This window comes from Hypanus sabinus, chromosome 9 (assembly GCF_030144855.1).
Source record: "Hypanus sabinus isolate sHypSab1 chromosome 9, sHypSab1.hap1, whole genome shotgun sequence".
Taxonomy (NCBI): domain Eukaryota; kingdom Metazoa; phylum Chordata; class Chondrichthyes; order Myliobatiformes; family Dasyatidae; genus Hypanus; species Hypanus sabinus.
The window spans coordinates 63,654,248-63,673,308 of NC_082714.1; the positions used below are offsets into that span (position 1 = coordinate 63,654,248).

Genomic DNA, 19,061 nt, shown 5'->3' on the forward strand with positions numbered 1-19,061 from the left:
CAGAAGGCTGAAGACACACACTCAGTGACTCAGGATCAGCTTCTTCCCCTCTGCCATCCGATTCCCAAATGGACTTTGAACCCATGAACACTACTTCACTTTTTCTATATATTATTTCAGTTTTGCACTATTTTTAATTTAAATATACATATATACATATTTACTTTATTGAATTACTTTATTATCTTTTCCTTCTACATTACCATGTATTACATTGAAATGTTGCTACTGAGTTAGCAAATTTCATGACACATGCCAGTGGTAATAAACCTGATTCTGATTCTGATTACTGAATGGTTTCTGGAACCAGTTACATAAAACTACAAGACATAGAAGTTTAATCTGTCCATTTGGCCTATCGAGTCTGCTCCACCATTTCATCATGGCTGATCCAGTTTTCCTCTCAACCCCTTTATCCAGCCTTTTATGCCCTGACTAATCAAGAAGCTATCATCTTTTGCCTTAAATATACCCAATGACCTGTGGCAAAGAATTCCACAGATTCACCACTCTCTAGCTGAAGATATTCCTCTCATCTCTGTTCTAAATGGATGTCCCTCTATTCTGAGGCTGTGCCCTCTGATCTTAGACTCCCCCATGAAAGGAAATATCCTCGCCACATCCTCTCTATCTAGGCCTTTCACCATTCAATAAGTTCCAGTGGGATCCTCCCATCCTCATTCTTCTAATTTCCAACAGGTACAGGCCCAGAGCCAACAAACACCCTCTCATTCCCGGAATCATTCTCACAAGCCTCCTCGGAACCATCTCCAATGTCAGCACATCCCTTCTAAGATAAAGAGTCCAAATCTGTTCACAATAGTCCAAGTGAAGCCTCACCAGTACCTTATAAAGCCTCATCATTACATCCCTGATCTTATATTATAATCCTCTCAAAATGAATGTTAATTTTGCATTTGTCCTCCTCACCAATGACTCAGCTTGCAAGTTAACCTTTAGAGAATCCTGCACAAGGACTCCCAAGTTCCTTTCCACCTTAGATCTTTGAATTTTCTGCCATTTAGTAGATACACTTCCTGACACTATATTCCATCTGCTACCTCTTTGCCCATTCTCTTAATCAGTCTCAGTCCGTCTGCAGCACTTCTGCTTCCTCGCCACTGTCTTAACAATCAACTCCAACATCTTCCCAACCGCTGACATCAGGCCAACTGGCCCATCATTTCTTTTCTTCTGCCTCTCTCCCTTCTAGAAGATTTTTGCAATTTTCCATTTCTCCAGAACAATGCCAGAATCTAGTGATTCTTGAAAGATCATTACTCATGCCTCCTCAATCACTTCAGCCATATCTTTTAGAACCATGGGGTGCTGTTCATCAAGGTGCAGGTGGCCTATCTACATTCAAACCTTTCAGTTTCCCAAGTACTTTCTCCCAAGTACTAAGAACTACACTCACTTCTGCCCCCTGAAACTCTCAAACTTCCGGCACACTGCTAGTGTCTTCCACTGTGAGGCTGATACACATGTACTTACTCAGTTCGTCTCCCGTTACGACCTCTCCTGCAAAATTTTCCAGTGGTTGCATATCTCCTCTTGCCTCTTTATATATCTGAAAAAGCTTTTAGTATCCTTGTTTATATTATTAGCTAGTTTACCTTCATATTTCATTTTTTCCCTCCCTATGCAATTTTTAGTTGCCTTCTGATTGTTTTTAAAAGTTTCCAACTCTCTAATATCCTATTAATTTTTGATCTATTATATGCCCTCTCTTTTGCTTTTATGTTGGCTTTGACTTGACTTGTCAGCCACAGTTGCCTCATCCACCCTTTAGAATACTTCTTCTTTGGGGTGTATCTATCCTAGGCATTCTGAATTCCTCCCAGAAACTCCAGCCATTGTTGTTCTGCCATCATCCCTGTTAGTGACCCCTTCCAATCAACTTTGGCCAGCTCCTTTCTCATGCCTTTGTAATTTCCTTTACTTCACTGTAATTATGATATATTTGACTTTAGCATCTCCCTCGAAGCACTGCATCCTAAGTGTTCCTTTATCTTTAGCTCCCTAATCAAATCTAGTTCATTATACACCCAGTGCAGATTAGCCTTTTCCCTAATAGGTTCAATCGCAAGCTGCTCTAAAAAGCTATGGAATTTATAGGCAAACTACAGATTCTATCTCTAGGGATCCTGCACCAACCTGATTTTCCCAATCTACCAGCATATTGAAATACCACATGTCTATCATAACATTGTCCTTTTGACTTGCTTTCTCTATCTCCCATTGTAATTTGTAGTCCACATCCTGGCTACTGTTCGGAGGCCTGGATATAACTCCCATCAAGGTCATTTTTACCATTGCAGTTTCTTAACTCTACCCACGTGGATTCTACGTCTTCTGATCCTATGTCACCTCTTTCTAAGGATTTGATTTCATTTTTTCCAACAGAGCCACACTACCCCCTCTGTCTACCTGCCTGTATTTTCAATACACAGTGTATCGTTGGATACATCGCATCTACTTGTTACCCTTTAGCCACTCTGTTTGATACATTTCTAGAGAACGCTAACAAATTGGTCAAACACAATTTTCTTTCCATCAAACCATTTGCTTAAAAGTGCTATTTTTTAATGCCCTGCTGTTGCTTCCTAAATATTCAGCTCCAGCATTTCCCCAATGACAGAGGTTGGGCTAATTGGCCTAATTAATACTAACACTCATTCAAGCACACATACATACACACACAGCACACACAAAGAAAACACTATATACATAATCCAGTATACAAAATAAAGTAGACATAGCACAGATAAGACACAGATGAACAGCACATACACAACATGTATATACAGAAACCCCACCTGTGTATGTACAGTAAACAAGCAATTCTCATAATTGCATATCCTCAGTTCATACAGAAACAGACACACAAACACCTCAACATTCATCATTCAAGCCTACATACACAGAGTTTGTACAGAAAACAGACGGAGACACACAAGCACGTACAGTGCCTCGGAACACCCGCAGTAGCCTACCTGTACCCTGGCCTCGATCAGGTCCAATCTGAGCGCCAGGGCCTCTCTCATGAAGACGTCTGGGTACTGTGTAGCCTTGAACGCTTTCTCCAGCTCTTCCAGCTGCCAACTGCTGTAGTTAGCCCGTGCTCGCCTCTGCTTCACCGGCTTTGACTCATCTGCATAGGGAGAGCAACAAGAGGCTTCTGTCCACACACTCAGATTATAAAGATGCACCTTTGTAGCTCCCTGCAGAGGATACTCAATCTGACAAGTCTTCAATGCAGAGGAACTGTAACACTGTGCATACGGGAACAAGGCCAGTGCTATCAGGGGAATGTTTTAGACATGGAGATGGTTTAACGACAAGGGTAGCTTGTCTGACCATACAGCTAATCGCAGCAACTTCACTGAAGTGTCAACTCTATTTGACATAAATACACCCCTAACTGGGAAAAGAATTTGACCTTGGCTAGGAGAGAGTTTGGCTATAAGTACGATGCACACAATGGCAGCCCCTCACTGCACCTCCTTACCCCAAACCGCCTACACTAAAGCCCACGGGATTGAGCGCCAATAGGGGAGCTGCAGCAACAAGTGTGTTGAGACCCTGTGCCCAAGGATGAAACTGTTTCCCCAGGACACGTGCAGAGGGATGACGGACTAGTCAGGGCATGAAAACACATAAACCTGCCTTTAGAGACGAGCAAAAAGTAAAACAGAAAACAATCAAAACCTGCTATGGGAATTCAGGAACTTTTATACATTCAGAGTGAAGGAGGAGACTATTCGGCCCATCGTCTCAATTCCAGCCAAAAACAATGGCTAATCCCACTTTCCTACTACACTACTGCTAGTCGTGAAGGTTTGGCTCCTCCGATGCTTATCCTCTGGTTCTTCCACCACCACCACTTTGGGCAAAGAGTTCCAGAATACCAGCATCCTCAGAGGAAATGATACTCAGAGCTCCCTCCAGTCCTACAACTAACTGGTGTCCCTCAGTCATGGACCTCCCTGCTGAGGGAAATGTATCTTGTCTAGTTATCTAGACCTTAAGTAATTGTATACATCCTGATTAAATCACACTTGATGGGGCCTTGCATTTTCCAGAGAAAATAATCCCAGACTAGAATCAGTAAAATTTTCCAACATTGCCATCATCTCCATAAATCAGAGAGGAACAGTGCCTCAGACTCCGCCTGGGTGGCCTACAACTGGACAGCATAAACACTGAATTCCCCAACTTCCAGCAAGTGCTCCCTCCTCTCCCTCCCTTTTCTCTCTGCTCCTGATCCCTATCCCGATCCGTTCCATCTGCCCATCACCCACAACTCCTCCCACAGGTTTCCATCCATGCTCACCTTCCTCTCCTATCAGATTTCGTCATCTTCAGCCCTCTGTCTCTTCCATCGATCACCAGCCGGCTCTTGCTCCTTTCCTCCCTTATCGTACCACCTATCTCCCCTCTCATTTCAGTCCAGATGAAAGGATGACTGCCCAATTCTCTCTACAGATGCTGCCTGACTTGTTGAGTTCCTCCAGTAATTTGCGTTGCTCCATATTCCAGAATTGGGAGACTCTTGCATCTTCATACATGTCTTCATCTCCACACAGGGATCTGTCACGTATTTCATGTGGAGTTGTGACCAGTAGTCCGGCAACAGTGCCAGGCTAATGTTTTATACAGTTATAGAGTTATCGAACATGCAGCTCAGAAACAGGCCTTTCAGACCATCAACCACCCAATTACTTCATCCTTTTATAATCCCCCACATTCCCATCAATTCTCCTCAAATTCTACACTCTCGGGGAAACTTACAGAGGCCAATTAGTTTAGCAACCCATGTGCCTTAGGGAGAGGGAGGAGGAGAAGGAGAAGGCGAGGGAGGAAGAGGGAAAGGGAGGTGGAGGGAGAAGGAAAGGGAGGGAGGAGGTGGAGAGAGAGAGGGAGGATCTCCCGGAGGTAACCCACATGGTCATGGGGAGAAAGTGCAAACTCCAGGATTGAACCCAGGTCAATGGACCTGTGAGGTAGCAGCCCTTATCACCGAACTACAGAGTTGCCCTGGTTTGAGATTTAATAAAAGTGCATCCAAACATCTTAACTGTGTCATCTGCATGTTCTCACTGATACTAGGTCTCATCTAGGTGTCTCAGTCATGCATTGTTTATCCTATATTCCCTTACCTGTTTGACCCCTACATGCCCAAGTCCATCAACTCACAGTTCCCTGGAGAGAATTGCTCTGAATTCTGCTGTGTTCACCAGATATGTACCATGCTGATGCCAATTAATCCCAACTACCACACTTTAGTTAAAATCATACACACAGTGGCTGCATTATTCGGTACCTCCTATACCGAACAAAGTGGCCACTGAGTGTACGTTCATGGTCTTCTGCTGCACTCCGTGGGTCATCGGGCTGTGCACTCAGAGATGCTCTTCTGTCGTAACGTGTGGTTATTTGTGTTACTTACACTTCCCTGTCAGCTTGAACCAGTCCAGCCATTCTCCTCTGATTACTCTCATTAACAAGGAGTCTCCACCTACAGAACTGCCGCCCACTGGATGTTTTTTCTGGTTTTTGCACCATTCTCTGTAAACGCTAGAGACTGTTGTGTGTGAAAATTAACCACCCCATCTGGTATCAACAATTATTCCACACTTCGGTCGCATTTCTTCCCCATTCTGATGTTTAGTCTGAACAATAACCGGACCTCTTGGCCATGTCTGCATGCTTTTATGTATTGAATTGGTGCTACATGATTGGCTGATTAGATATTTGCATTAACGAGCAGGTGTACCTAATACAGTGGGCACTAAGTGTAGATCTATCCCATGTTAAGCAATGGACTTAGCATGAAAACAACTGCTCACTTCCATGTTCCAAGTCACTAATTCATCCATCATTTGGAATTGTGCTTTCTGCTACAAGTTACAAATTTTGGATCCAATTTATCATTTTTTTTCTTGAATCATATTTTTTTATTATCTGTTGGTTGGGACTGTCCAGAACCTTCCCAAAGTAAATACAGAAGAGACCAAGTGAGGGTACGGTACTGAACTCTGGGGCTTGCCTGCTCTCCCCGGCTGCTCAGGGCTTGCTTCTACATTCCAAAAACATGCCGTCTGAAAGATTAAATTACTCTCAGTGTAGGTGAGTGTCAGGAGAATTAGGATAAAATATGGGATATGAGAGAGGATGTGTTACAGGGATATGAGGAAAACAGAGGGAATAAAGAGCTAATGGGATTGTTCTTTGAGGGCTGGTAAGTATCCGATGGCCAGATCAGCCTCTGCCATTATTGTTGTAAGATATAGAGAAGATAAATCTGCTGGCCTCAACAACCCTGCCATCACTGTTAAAGAGAAACCCTGCTAGAATTAAATAGGTTTAAAGAGCATAGATAACAATTAATATAATAAACCCTTGAAAGATCCAATGAAAGTGAAGAATAAGTACCCTAAAAATAAATTAATTATGAACCACATAAACCAAACCATATTAGATGTAAAAAAAATTTAACTCTCCAACAAGTTAAAAGCTAATCCAACATGACCAAAACTAAATTGCAAAACAAAGAATAAATACGGAGAGAGAAATATAAATAAAATTTAGACACATTGAAGAAAGTGATCAGGAAACAAAAATAATGTGGAAATATTGAAGAAGTGAAATATTAATTGCATAAAAGAATAACATTAAAAATATAAAACAGTTAAAACACAGACATCAATAAAGTATAAAACTAATCCAACAGTTAGACAAGGAAATTAAATATGAAGCAGGCATAATTATGAAGTATCAAGTTGATAATGCACATGGGAAAATACATTTTATACATAGAACAATAAATTAAACATGAATTTTAAAATACCCTCAAACAGATAAAACATAAAATAAATTAATGGAAAAATTAAACTAAAATAGTATGACAAATTGCAGAGTATGCAGAACAAGCAACCAATATAAACAGAGAAGGGAAAACTAAATTAAAATATAAAGCATACCGCCATGTAACCATATAAACAGAAAATAATTAACAGGAAAAGTGCAGTAATAGTACAGAGTGAATGTATGAAAGTTCAAACAGATAATAAGTAGGGTTTCCTTCACAAGTTCCACTGACTTAAAGATTTCATTACCAGACAGATATTTCACTCCCATCACCTTCACCATTTCAAAGGGAGCATTCCCTTTATGAGTCCCTGGTCCACAATTCAGTCCCTATCAAACGCTTCCAGTCTTATCGGCCCTTCACATGCTTTAGATGATCTAAGCAATGGGAACAACATGCATAAAACAGCACATCCTAACACCTTTACCATTGTTTTGGGAGATTTTAACCAGGCCAGTCTGAAAAAATCACTTGTGATTTCTGTGATCTCTGTCTCAGAGGCCGATGTTAGGCTGTTTTTAAAGAGAGTGAACTCTTGCAAGGCAGAAGGTCCCGATGGAGTACCTGGTAAGGCTCTGAAAACCTGTGGCAAGCCAACTAGCAGGAGTATTCAAGGACATTTTCAACCTCTCACTACTATGGGCAGAAGTTCCCATTTGCTTCAAAAAGGCAACAATTATACCAATGCCTAAGAAGAATAATGTGAGCTGCCTTAATGACTATCACCCAGTAGCACTCACATCGACAGTGATGAAATGCTTTGAGAGGTTGGTTATGACTAGACTGAACTCCTGTCACAACAGGTCAATGACCTATACAATCTCAGTGGCTCTCCACACAGTTTTAGACCACCTGGACAACACAAGCACCTATGTCAGGATACTGTTCATCAACTGTAGCTCTGCATTTAATACCAGCATTCCCACAATCCTGTTTGAGAAGTTGCAGAACCTGGGCCTCTGTACCTCCCTCTGCAATTGGATCCTCAACTTCTTAACTGGAAGACCACAATCTGTGCAGATCGGTGATAACATATCCCCTTCGCTGACAATCAACACTGGCACACCTCGAGGGTGTGTGCTTAGCCCACTGTTCTGCTCTCTATATACACATGACTGTGTGGCTAGGCATGGCTCAAATACCGTCTATAAATTTGCTAATGATACAACCATTGTTGGTAGAATCTCAGGTGGTGATGAGCGGGTGTACAGGATTGAGAAATGCCAACTAGTGGAGTAGTGCTGCAGCAACAACCTGGCGCTCAATGTCAGTAAGACAAAAGAGCTGATTGTGAACTTCAGGAAGGGTAAAATGAAGGAACACATACCAATCCTTAGAGAGGGATCAGAAGTGGAGAGAGTGAGGAGTTTCAAGTTCCTTGATGTCAAAATCTCTGAGGATCTAACCTGGTCCCAGCATATTGATGTAGTTATAAAGAAGGCAAGACAGTGGCTATACTTCATTAAGAGTTTGAAGAGATTTGGTACGTCAACAAATACACTCAAAAACTTCGATAGCTGTACCGTGGAGAGCATTCTGACAGGCTGCATCGCTGTCTGATATGGGGAGGGGCTACTGCACAGGACTGAAAGAAGTTACAGAGGGTTATAAATTTAGTCGACTCCATCTTGGTTACTCGCCTACAAAGTATCTTCGAGTAGCAGGGTCTTAGAAAGGCAGCATCCATTATTAAGGTCCTCCAGCACCCAGGGCATGCTCTTTTCTCTCTGATCCGTCAGGTAGTAGGTACAGAAGCCTGAAGGCACACATTCAGTGAGTCAGGATCAGCTTCTTCCCCTCTGCCATCCGATTCCTAAATGGACATTGAACCCGTGAACACTACCTCACTATTTTTAAAATACAGTATGTCACAACCACAGATTCGATAGCTCAGTAGATATGGAAATCACACTCGTGAATATACATGTGCCAGCTAATTATTATTTCATTGTGATAATATTTAACTCCATTCATTCCATCATAGTGTTTGTCAAGACTTGGACACAGCAACGCTTCGCTGCCTGCTTGCATTCTGCCTTGCCTGAGAAATTGGACTGTCAAGTCAACTGACTCTGAAGACGAGTGGTATTTGTTCTATTCTTAGTTGTTCTCTTCTCAGCAGTGTCAGCTTCATTTTCCATTTGAGAGTTTTAGTTAACGGCCCTTGGCTTAGTGTTTATTGTTTTATTTTCCCTCTAACAGGGATCGCATTAAAGTGTGTGAACTATCGACCCGCCTCAATTTCTCTCGCTCCGCACTTGGGCCATATCCGAACCTGGTGACATACTATTTCTATTTTTGAATGTTTTTCAATTTATTCAATATATGCATACTGTAATGGATTTACTTTTTTTTATATGTTTTCTCTCTTTTTTCTCTATTATGTATTTCAAGGAACTGCTGCTGCTAAGTTAACAAATTTCGCGTCACATGCCGGTGATAATAAACCTGATTCTGATTCTGATTCTGCATAAAAGGAGTGGCAACACCAGATCTTTCAGCTTTTCCCTTCCCACTATTCAGATTCACAGCAGTTACTCTGGGTGAATCATGATTGGGCTGTACTTCTTCCAATCAGGTGTACTAAATTCAGCATTAACTCCTCTGCACTGGAGAAATCAAAGGTAGATTGCATCATTGCTCTGCGTTCACAAGGGTCACAAGAGTGACAATGAGACTATTTCATGTCACTTTAATTCTCCATCCAACTCCCACTCTGACCTAGCTGTCTATTGCAATCTGCAGAGGCACAGCTAGACCTAGCCCAAGCTTGTGGGACATTACCACTTTTTGTATCTGGGCATTTCACTGCCTTTCAGGCTCAATATCAAATTCTCAAACTTTGCTCTTTTTTTATTTCCATTTGTCTATCAATTCCACCCGACATCCATCTGTGATCTTGGATCCATTTTCTCTATCAATGAGTACAGCCTGACTTGCTTGGTATGTCCCACATGCTTGCTAAATTTGACAGGTACTGCTGACAAAGAAGTATAATCTGCCTCAATCTGCCACACTAACCCATTTAGTCCCATTTTATCATGGATATGGGGTGCATGGGGTGCATGGGAGGGGTAGCACCTCTATATGGGGCTTTTCCACTTTAATATCTTTCACACACTGATTACATTGTGCAAAGAGGTCTGCTGGTGGCGCAGTGAGATCAGCACCAGGCTGAAGAACAGAGGTTCCCGAGTTCGATCCAGTGACAGGCTGCCCCCGAGTAAGCTCTCCATCCGTGCCAGGTTGATGTCAAGCTCGCAACTCAGCCTTGTAAAAAACACTGCCACCCTACACAATGTAGTCTTCCTCGGACCCCGAGAGGCAACCATTACTATCACAGATATTCCCTTTGTCCTATCCATCCCTCATCATCTGCTCTGCAAATAAAAAGTAACTACTTTCTTTCCTACTTCAGACAAAGGATCTTAGACCTGAAATGTTAACCATTCATTTTCCACCAGTGCTACTTGACTTGTTGAGTGTTTCCAGCACTTTCTGATTTTTAACTCAGGTTTTCAGCATCTGCAGCATTCTGATTTTTCACCGTTAAGTAGCTTCAGCATAAGAAATAAATGTCGAAACAGTAAACACATGAAATGTCAACATATCAAATATATGTTGTACCAAAAATATAAAGCAACAAAAACAGAGTAAATAAATACAGAGAAAATAAAGTATAAAACACAGATTTTAAGTTGCATTCTCTCAGGTCCCAGGGTCAGAGACGTTTCAGGTCAGGTGCAAAGCATTCCAAAGTGGGGGGATGAGCAACTGGAAGTCATGGTACATGTTGAGACCAACAACATAGATAGGAAAAGGGAAGAGTTCCTCAGGAGATAATATGGAGAGTGAGGTAGGACGCAGAAAAGCAGGACCTCAAGGATGGTACTCGCCAGATTACTTCCTGTGCCATGAGCCAGTGAGGGCAGGAATAATATGATATGTGTGGCTGAGGAATTGGTGCATGGAGCAGGGTTTCAAATTTGTGGATCACTGGGATCTCTACTGGGGAAGGTGTGATCTGTACAAAAGGGGCAGGTTACACCTAAACTTGAAGGAGCTCAATATCGTTGTGGTCTGGTTTGATAGAGCTTTTAGGGAGGGTTTATTTGATAGGGGGATGGGAATCTGAGTGATGGTTACAGAACGGAGCAGTTGGTGTAAAGGTAGTTGCAGCATGTAAAGTGACTGTGAGGGACGGAGGACAGTGGATTGGACTTCCTTACAGTCAGTTGGATGGGTTGCAACCTATCCATTTTAATGTGACAAGTATCAGGAACAAGGGTGATAAACCTAGAGCATGGATCAGTGCATAGAACTATGACGCTGTGGCCTTTACAAAGACTTGGCTGTCAGAAGGGCAGGAATAGTTGCTAGATGTTCTAAATTTAAGGTGTTTCTAAAGGGACAGAGTAAGAGGAAAACAAGATGAGGAGTAGCATTGCTAATCAGAGATAGTATCACAACTGCAGCAAGTAGTGGAGGGATTGACTACTGAGTCAGTATGGATGGAAGTCAGGAACAGGAAGGGAGTAATCACACTATTGGGAGTGTTCTCTAGACACCTCCAATAGTAACCGACACTCGGGAGCAGAGCAGGAGGCAGATTGTGGAAAGGTACAAAAATAACAGGGTTGTTGTCATGGGTGACTTCAGTTTTCCAGATATTGATTGATACCTCCTTAGAGTGAGGACAGAATTTGTTAGGTGTGTCCAGAAAGGATTCCTGACATGACCTTTCTGACAGGCTGACTAGAGGAGAAGCCATACTAGATCAGGTACGGGGCAATGAACCTGGTCAGATGACAGATCTCCTAGTGAGAGAGCATTTCAGAGACGGCAACCACAGTTCCTTTACTATAGCCTCAGACAGGGGTAGAAACAGACAGTATGTGGAAGTATTTAACTGGGGGAGGATGAATGATGCAGGAATGAGGCAGGAATTTGGGAGTATAAATTGGGAACAAATTTACTCAGGGAAATGCAAAACAGAAATGTGGAGATTGTTTAAGGAGCACGGCAGGCTGAATAGGTGTTGAGAAGAGATGTAGAACAACTATCTAGAGGAAGATAGAAAGGCTCTAGGGAGTTACAAGGTAGTCACAAAGGAGCTTAAGAATGGGTTTAGGAAAGCTAGGAGAGGACATGAGAAGTCCTTGGTGAGCAGGATTAACGAAAACTCCAAGGTGTTCTATATGAATGTGAAGAACAGGATGTTTACTAGAGTGAGGGTAGAATACGAATACCAAGGATCCACTGGGAAAGTTTTACAATATCATCAGCCCTCTACAAATCAAACATCCGGATGGTCTGTTCAGAATTACAGGAGATTTCGATCATGTTAACCTGCAAGGTATTTTATCCGAATTCCACCAGCATGTCGCCATGGTTACTGGGGAACAAACAAACTGTACCACGTTTATACAAACAGACATGATACTTACAAAGCCATCCCATGTCCTCACCTTGGCCGCTCTGACCACATCTCCATAATGTTAATCCCAGCATACCAACGTGCTGAAAATGGAGAAACCAGTCAAGAGGGCCATTGCTTATGGCCTAATGAGGCCACGTCTGTGTTTCAGGACTGTTTGAATGGACTAACCGGTAGATGTACAAGGAGGCCGCCACAAATGGAAAAGACATAGACCTTGAGGAATACGCCCTATCTGTCATCAGCTACACTGGTAAGTGTGTGGACTATGTCAATACCTCAAGAACAGAGGTGTGCTCCTTACTAAAAGCCTGGGACACTGCCTTCAAGTTTGGAGACAGAACAGCTCTCAGAGCACCCAGGCAAAGCCTCATCTTAGGCCTTTCGAGGGCAAAGATTCCCTACGCACAACAAGTTCTAGAACACATGACCCCAGGCGTTTGTGGCTGGGGATCAAGGACACGACTGACTATGCAAGGAGAAACAGTGTTAACTGCATCAGCGACGCCTCCCTCCCTGTCACTCCAAACATCCTTTATGCACACTTTGAGGCATGCAACACAACGCTGGCCACAAAAGCTGCCCCCTCTGTAGAATGACTCTGCAGAGATTCAACCCCAGTAAGGCTGCCAGGCCAGACAACTTCCCAGGCTGAGTGTGCAAACCAGCTCACTGACATCTTCAACACTTCACTCATCCAGACTGCTGTACCCACCTGTTTTAAATCAGCCACAACCATCCCTGTACCAAGGAACCCGACACCTTCAGAACCTGCCAACTGCTGCCCAGTGGCATTGATGCCAGTCATCAGGAAGTGCTTTCAACAGCTGGTAATGACACACATCAAAAACTCCTTTCCTGCAGCAATGGACGCTCATCAACTTGCTTACCAACAGAACCACTCTACAACAGATGTTATAGCATTTGTCATACACCTGGATCTGACACACTGAGAAAACAAGTACTCTTTGGTCAGAATGCTGATTCTGGATTTCAGTTCAGCATTCAAAACTATTGGACAAACAAAGCTTGGTGAACAAACTCCTCTCCACTGCACAGCTGGGTGTTGGACTTTCTAGCAACAGCTCCTCCCTCCCCATGATCCTCAGCATGGCTGCCCCCCCCCCGGGCTGTTTGCTGAGCCCATTGCTGCACACCCTGCTCACACATGACTGCACGGCCAAACAGCCAAGCAGCTGAGTAATTGTACTGCCGAGTTTGCTGATGACACGACAGTGGTGGGGTCATCACCAACGATGAGAAGGCCAAAGGAGGTGAGGTGGAAGATTTCGAGGCCTGGCGCCAGGCTGATCAGCTCTTCCTCAAAGTCAACAAGACAAAGGAGATGGATATCAAATTCAGGAGAACCCGCTCCACTCCTACCCCTCTTTACATCAGTGGTACTGCAGAGGAAACTGTGAACAGTTTCAAACTCCTGGGAGTGCACATCGCGCACAACCTCTCGTGGTCCCAGAAGATGGAAAATTCTAGGCAGCTTCGTGAGTAGGTTACATGGCTGGCACAACATTATGGGCCGAAGGGCCTGTGATGTGCTGTAAATTTCCATGTTTTATGTTCTATGTTCTATGTCCTACACAATCAAAAAATGTCACCAACGCCTCTACTTTCTGAGGAAGCAGAAGAGAGCTGGAGTATGCAAAGCAATACTTATATCTTTCTATATATACACAGAGCATCTGAACATCCTGCATCGCTGTGTAGAACCATAACGCATGCAGCGGATAGGAAAGCTCCGCAACAGGCTGCCAGAACTGCCCGGCACATCACCAATACCAATCTAGGCACCATCAAGGGCATGCGTACAGAAAAAGGCTAGCATTATCATGAAAGATCCCACCCACCCCGCTCATGGACTGTTTGTCCCAGTCCCAGCAGAAAGGAGGATGTGCTCGAGAAGCATTAGGATAGCCCTGGGGCCGAATGGCATGTACTCCAGGTTGCTGTGTGAGACTGCTGCACCTTTGGTATTAATCTTTGCGTCCTCACTGGCCACAAGAGTAATTCCAAATATTATTCCTTTGTTCAGGAAGATAATACTGATAACCTTGGGAATTATAGACAATGAGTCTTATTTCATTGGTGGGAAAGCTATTGGAAAGAATTTACAAGCATTTAGAGAAGCATAGTGTGATGAGGGTTAGCCAGCATGGCTTTGTGAGAGGCAGCCTGATTGAATACTTTGAAGAAGCAACAAAACAAATTGATGAAGCTAGAGCAGTGGATGTGGTGTGTATGGACTTTGGTAAGGCTTTTGATAAGGTTTGCCATGAGAGCTCATAAGAAAATCAAGAGAATATCATACAGGGAAACTTAACTATATGGATTTGGCATTGGCTTGCCCATATAAGGTAGAATGTGTAGTAGATGGAGATTATTCTGCCTGGAGATCAGTGACCACGGGAACCTCTGGTTGTCGTAGGATACAACGGAACATTGATAGGATGCAGAATTGGGTTGAAAATTTACAGATGGAGTTCACACTGGAGACATGTGATGTGACACATTTTAAAAGCTTAATGATATGTACAATGTCTTGTGTATGTGACTCAAAATGGCTTCTTTGGTTTGTTATGAGTAGGAATGCTTCTTTGTCTGATAAGTGTTTCTCTCGCAGTTGTTTAGCTTTAGACTTGCTGATATGGGGATTGTATTCATTTGTTAACCAATGGGGAATGTTATTTTGTCTTGTGAGGCTGGGAACTTGGGGGGGGGTTTCGCAGGTTTTCGAGAGAGTCAAGAGGAAGACGCCGAGGAAGGTGGACGTGCGCTGCACTGCTTGGTTGACCACCAGGGGTGGTCCCGGGTGCGAAGACTTGGAGGTCGGAGGCAAGCGACGAGGGGTCGAATGGTTCGATGGTTGTGCTCCAACAATGTGCACTAAACTGACTGAACTTTGATAAGTTGGCGCCTTTTGCTTTTTCTTTTTTTTCCTATATATTGTATTGCCTAGTACTCTTTTAGTTTTAGTAAACTCTTTAAAGTGTATTTCATAATGGTATCTGGTGTGAATTTGATACTGTGTGCGGGCACGAGACATAAACTTGATTCTCACAGCACCTGCGTGTATGGGAGGTGGGATTGGTGTGTGGCTGGATCTCCTTTTCCCCTAGACATATACCAGCCTGTTGGTTAAGTGTTACAGATAGGATTCTAACAGTATGGAGGAACAGATAGATCTTGGGATCCATGTCCATAGATTCCTCAAGGTTGTCCCACAAAGATGAGAGGGTGCTTAAGAAGGCATATAGTGTGTTGGCCTTCATTAGTTGGGGGGATTGAGTTCAAGAGCCAGGAAGTAAAGTTGCAGATCTATCAAACTGTGGTTCATTTCTGGTTGCCTCATTATAGTAGGATGTAGATGCAGAGGAGATTTACCAGGAGGTTGCCTGGATTAAAGAGCATGTCTTGTGAGTGTAGGTTGAATGACCTAAGGCTTTTCCCCTTGGAGAAAAGTTGAATGAAAGATGGCTTGATGGAGGTGCACAAGATGATAAGAGGCAAAGGTAAAGTGGACATCTAGAGATGTTTTCCCAGGAGTAGAAATGGCTAATACAAGGCGGTTAAGGTGTTTCAAGGTGATTGGAAGAAAGTATAATGGGGATGTCAGAGGTAGAGTTTTTACATAGAGAGTGGTGGGTGCAAGGAACACACTGTTGGGCATGGTGGTAGAGGCAGATAGATTAGGGACTTTAACATATTCTCAGACTGGCACTTAGATGAAAGAAAGGTTAGATTAATCTTAGAATAGGTTAAAAGTTTGGTACAACATCATGGGCTGAAGGGACTGTACTCTGTTGTAATGTTCTATATTCTTTAATACAAAAGATAAAACATTCAAACACAATGATCAAAATGCAAAATATAATTCATATAACACTCATCAAGCGATATATTTTAAGACTAAAGTGTTAAAAAAAAGGAAATATAAACTGTGATAAAATATCAGATTCAGGTATTGTATGAATTAGTTATAATATAGTGATCAAAATAATATGGAGCTGATGAAGTGGAGAATTGATTGAATAAAAAAGGAAGTAAAATATAGTCGATCAGCTGCAAGAAATAAACAGAGAGAACAGTAAGTAAGATTAAAGTGAAAAGATAGAAGAGATATATACTGAATGAAATATATTACAGGTTCGTGAAGAATGAAACATCCAATAAAATGCATTAGACCAAATGGACCAAGAGATGTAAACATGAGGCAGGCAACGCATGAAACTTCAAACAGATACGAACTCACTTTCGGAAATAAATCTAAAGTAAAAAATGCGTATAACAGAAACCTAATAAAAAAAGCAGAAAATGCTTGAAACACTCGGCAGGTCAAGTAGCATCTGTAGAGAAAGAAAGAGTTAACATTTTGGGTCAGATCCAAATGTTAATTCTGCCTCTCTCTCCACAGATGCTGCTTAACATACTGAACTGAAACTTGCAGAAAATTCTGACTTTATCACAACAAATAAAAACACTTACATTCTCCAGCAGAAATTAAACTGATCAAAGGTGAAAAGCACTGGAAACAAAATATAAACCATACTTAAAAGAAAACTATTATTAAAATGTAAAGTACAGAGATAGGATACACAACAGATAAGGTGCAAAAAATGAAAAATGAGCATAAAAGAAAATAAAACAGACAGAGAAGAGTCTGCACTGCTTAAACCAGACACTGTAAGTTTTTCTTTGTCTGGTAATGCACAACACACAACAGCAAATGGAAAGCCCATTTATTACTGGCCCAATTTTATTTTCCATTGAAGCCAAAGGAAAAGAAAACATCAGACAGGGGTATAAAGTTCTAATAAAATGCTGTTGACCTGAAACGTTTTGGAAATGGATTTGAAATGGTACAAAATTATATCAGTAGTCATTAAGGGAAAGAGCTCACAGTAAATGATTTGCCGTATTTCATTCGCACACCTATCATAATTCTGGATAACAGAAGTCTTTAAAGGTCTAGGATGGGGTCCACAGACTCCTCGGATAATGGTGAGGGTCCACGGCACAAAAAGGGTTGGGAACCCCTGCTCGAGAAGAACTGGTGTCTGCAGACAATAAACTAATTTCTCCATTCTCCACTCTTTTCCCTCTCATTCCATTCACTATTTATTCTCCTCGGTATTCACACACAGCTTCATTCGCATACTTTGGGTTCACTCTGTTCTCCGTTCAATACACAATCTGTATCCTCTTTCTGCCCAGTCCCCTCTCTGCTCACACCCTGTTCTGCTCACTCCTGGTTTTGCTCATTCTAAAATCCCAACCATTCTGACCACCCTCCACTCACTAACCTTTTTCTCACTCCATTTCCATGCCCTCTCCATTCACCCCCTTCATCGTTCAGTACCCTCTTTCTTTGTTCTTCTCTCTGTTTACCCATGTCTGTTCACTGAGCTCTCTCCTAATGGCCACATCCTTACTTTCTGTCCTTTCAACTCTATTTTCACGTAATTTTGCGTTCACCTGACTCCTACCACTCCAGCCTCCATCAATTTCACCCCACCTATTGACTCTCTTTCTCCGCATTGTATTCTCTGTTGTCTCACTCCATTCCCTTTCTGCTATTTGTTCACTTGGTTCACCCGCTTCCTGTTCCCTCTTTCCTGTCCCCTGCTGTTCTCTACACTGGTAGAATGTAGAACCGTACGACCCTTCAGCTCACAATGACTGTGCCAAACAATATCAAATTCAGCTAAGTCTCTTCTGCCGATACATGATCCCTATACTGTACCTTCATTCCCTCGTTCTACACTGAACATAGAACAGAGCAGCTCTGAACAGACCCTTCAGCCCACGATATTGTGCCTACCTTGATGACAATTTATACTAACCCGTGTATCATCCATATCCCTCCAATCCCTTCATCTTCATGTGTCCTTCTCAAAGCCTCTTAAACTCCACCTAAAATGCCTTCTTCCACTACTACCCCGGAAACCCATTTCAGACACCCACCCATCTTTGCAAAATAAAAGCTTGCCCTACCCATTATAAGACCATAAGGCATAAAGGCAGAATTAGGCCATTCAGCCCATTGAGTCTGCAATGGCTGATCCCGGATCCCGCTCAACCCCATACACCTGTTTCTTGTCATTTGTTTTGATGCCCCAACCGATCAGGAAGCGATCAACTTCCGCCTTAAAAATGCACACAGACTTGGCCTCCACCACAGTCTGTGCCATAGCATTCCACACATTTACTACCCTCTGGCTAAAAAAATTCCTCCTTACCTCTGATCAAGAGGGTCACCCCTCAATTTTGAGGCTGTGCCCTCTTGTTCTGGATACCCCCACAGCCACGCAAAGCTACCAAACACTCCTCATTGTTAACCCCTTCATTTTTGCAATCATCATCGTGAGGCTCCTCTGGACTCTCTCCAATGACAACATGTCCTGAGATATGAGGCCCAAAACAGCTGACACCTTTTTGCCCATTCTTCCAATTTGTCTAAGTCCTGCTGCAATTGCATTGCTTCGTCAGCACTACCTACCCCTCCACCTGTCTTCATATCATAGGCAAACCTTACCACAAAGTCATCAATTCCATTCTCTGAATTGGTGAAAAAAACAAGGTGAAAAGCTAACCCCCGACGAACACCACTAGTCACCGACAGCCAACCAGAAAAGGTCCCCTTTATTCCCACTTGCTGCCTCCTGCTCATCAGCCAGTCTACTATCCATGCCAGCATCTTTCCTGTAACATGATAGGATTTTATCTTGTTAAGCAGCC

At 42.7% G+C, this 19,061-nt stretch overlaps 1 protein-coding gene across 1 annotated transcript in view; it reads right to left on the bottom strand.

Annotated features, from left to right (window-relative positions):
- The window catches only part of si:dkey-43p13.5 (paired mesoderm homeobox protein 1), a 44,193-nt gene that overhangs the window by 14,655 nt on the left and 10,477 nt on the right, over nucleotides 1-19,061 (bottom strand). Inside the window, exon 3 of the mRNA XM_059981140.1 lies at nucleotides 2,997-3,154. Within this exon, the coding sequence (XP_059837123.1) occupies nucleotides 2,997-3,154 (158 nt within the window). The remainder of the gene's footprint in view (nucleotides 1-2,996; nucleotides 3,155-19,061) is intronic.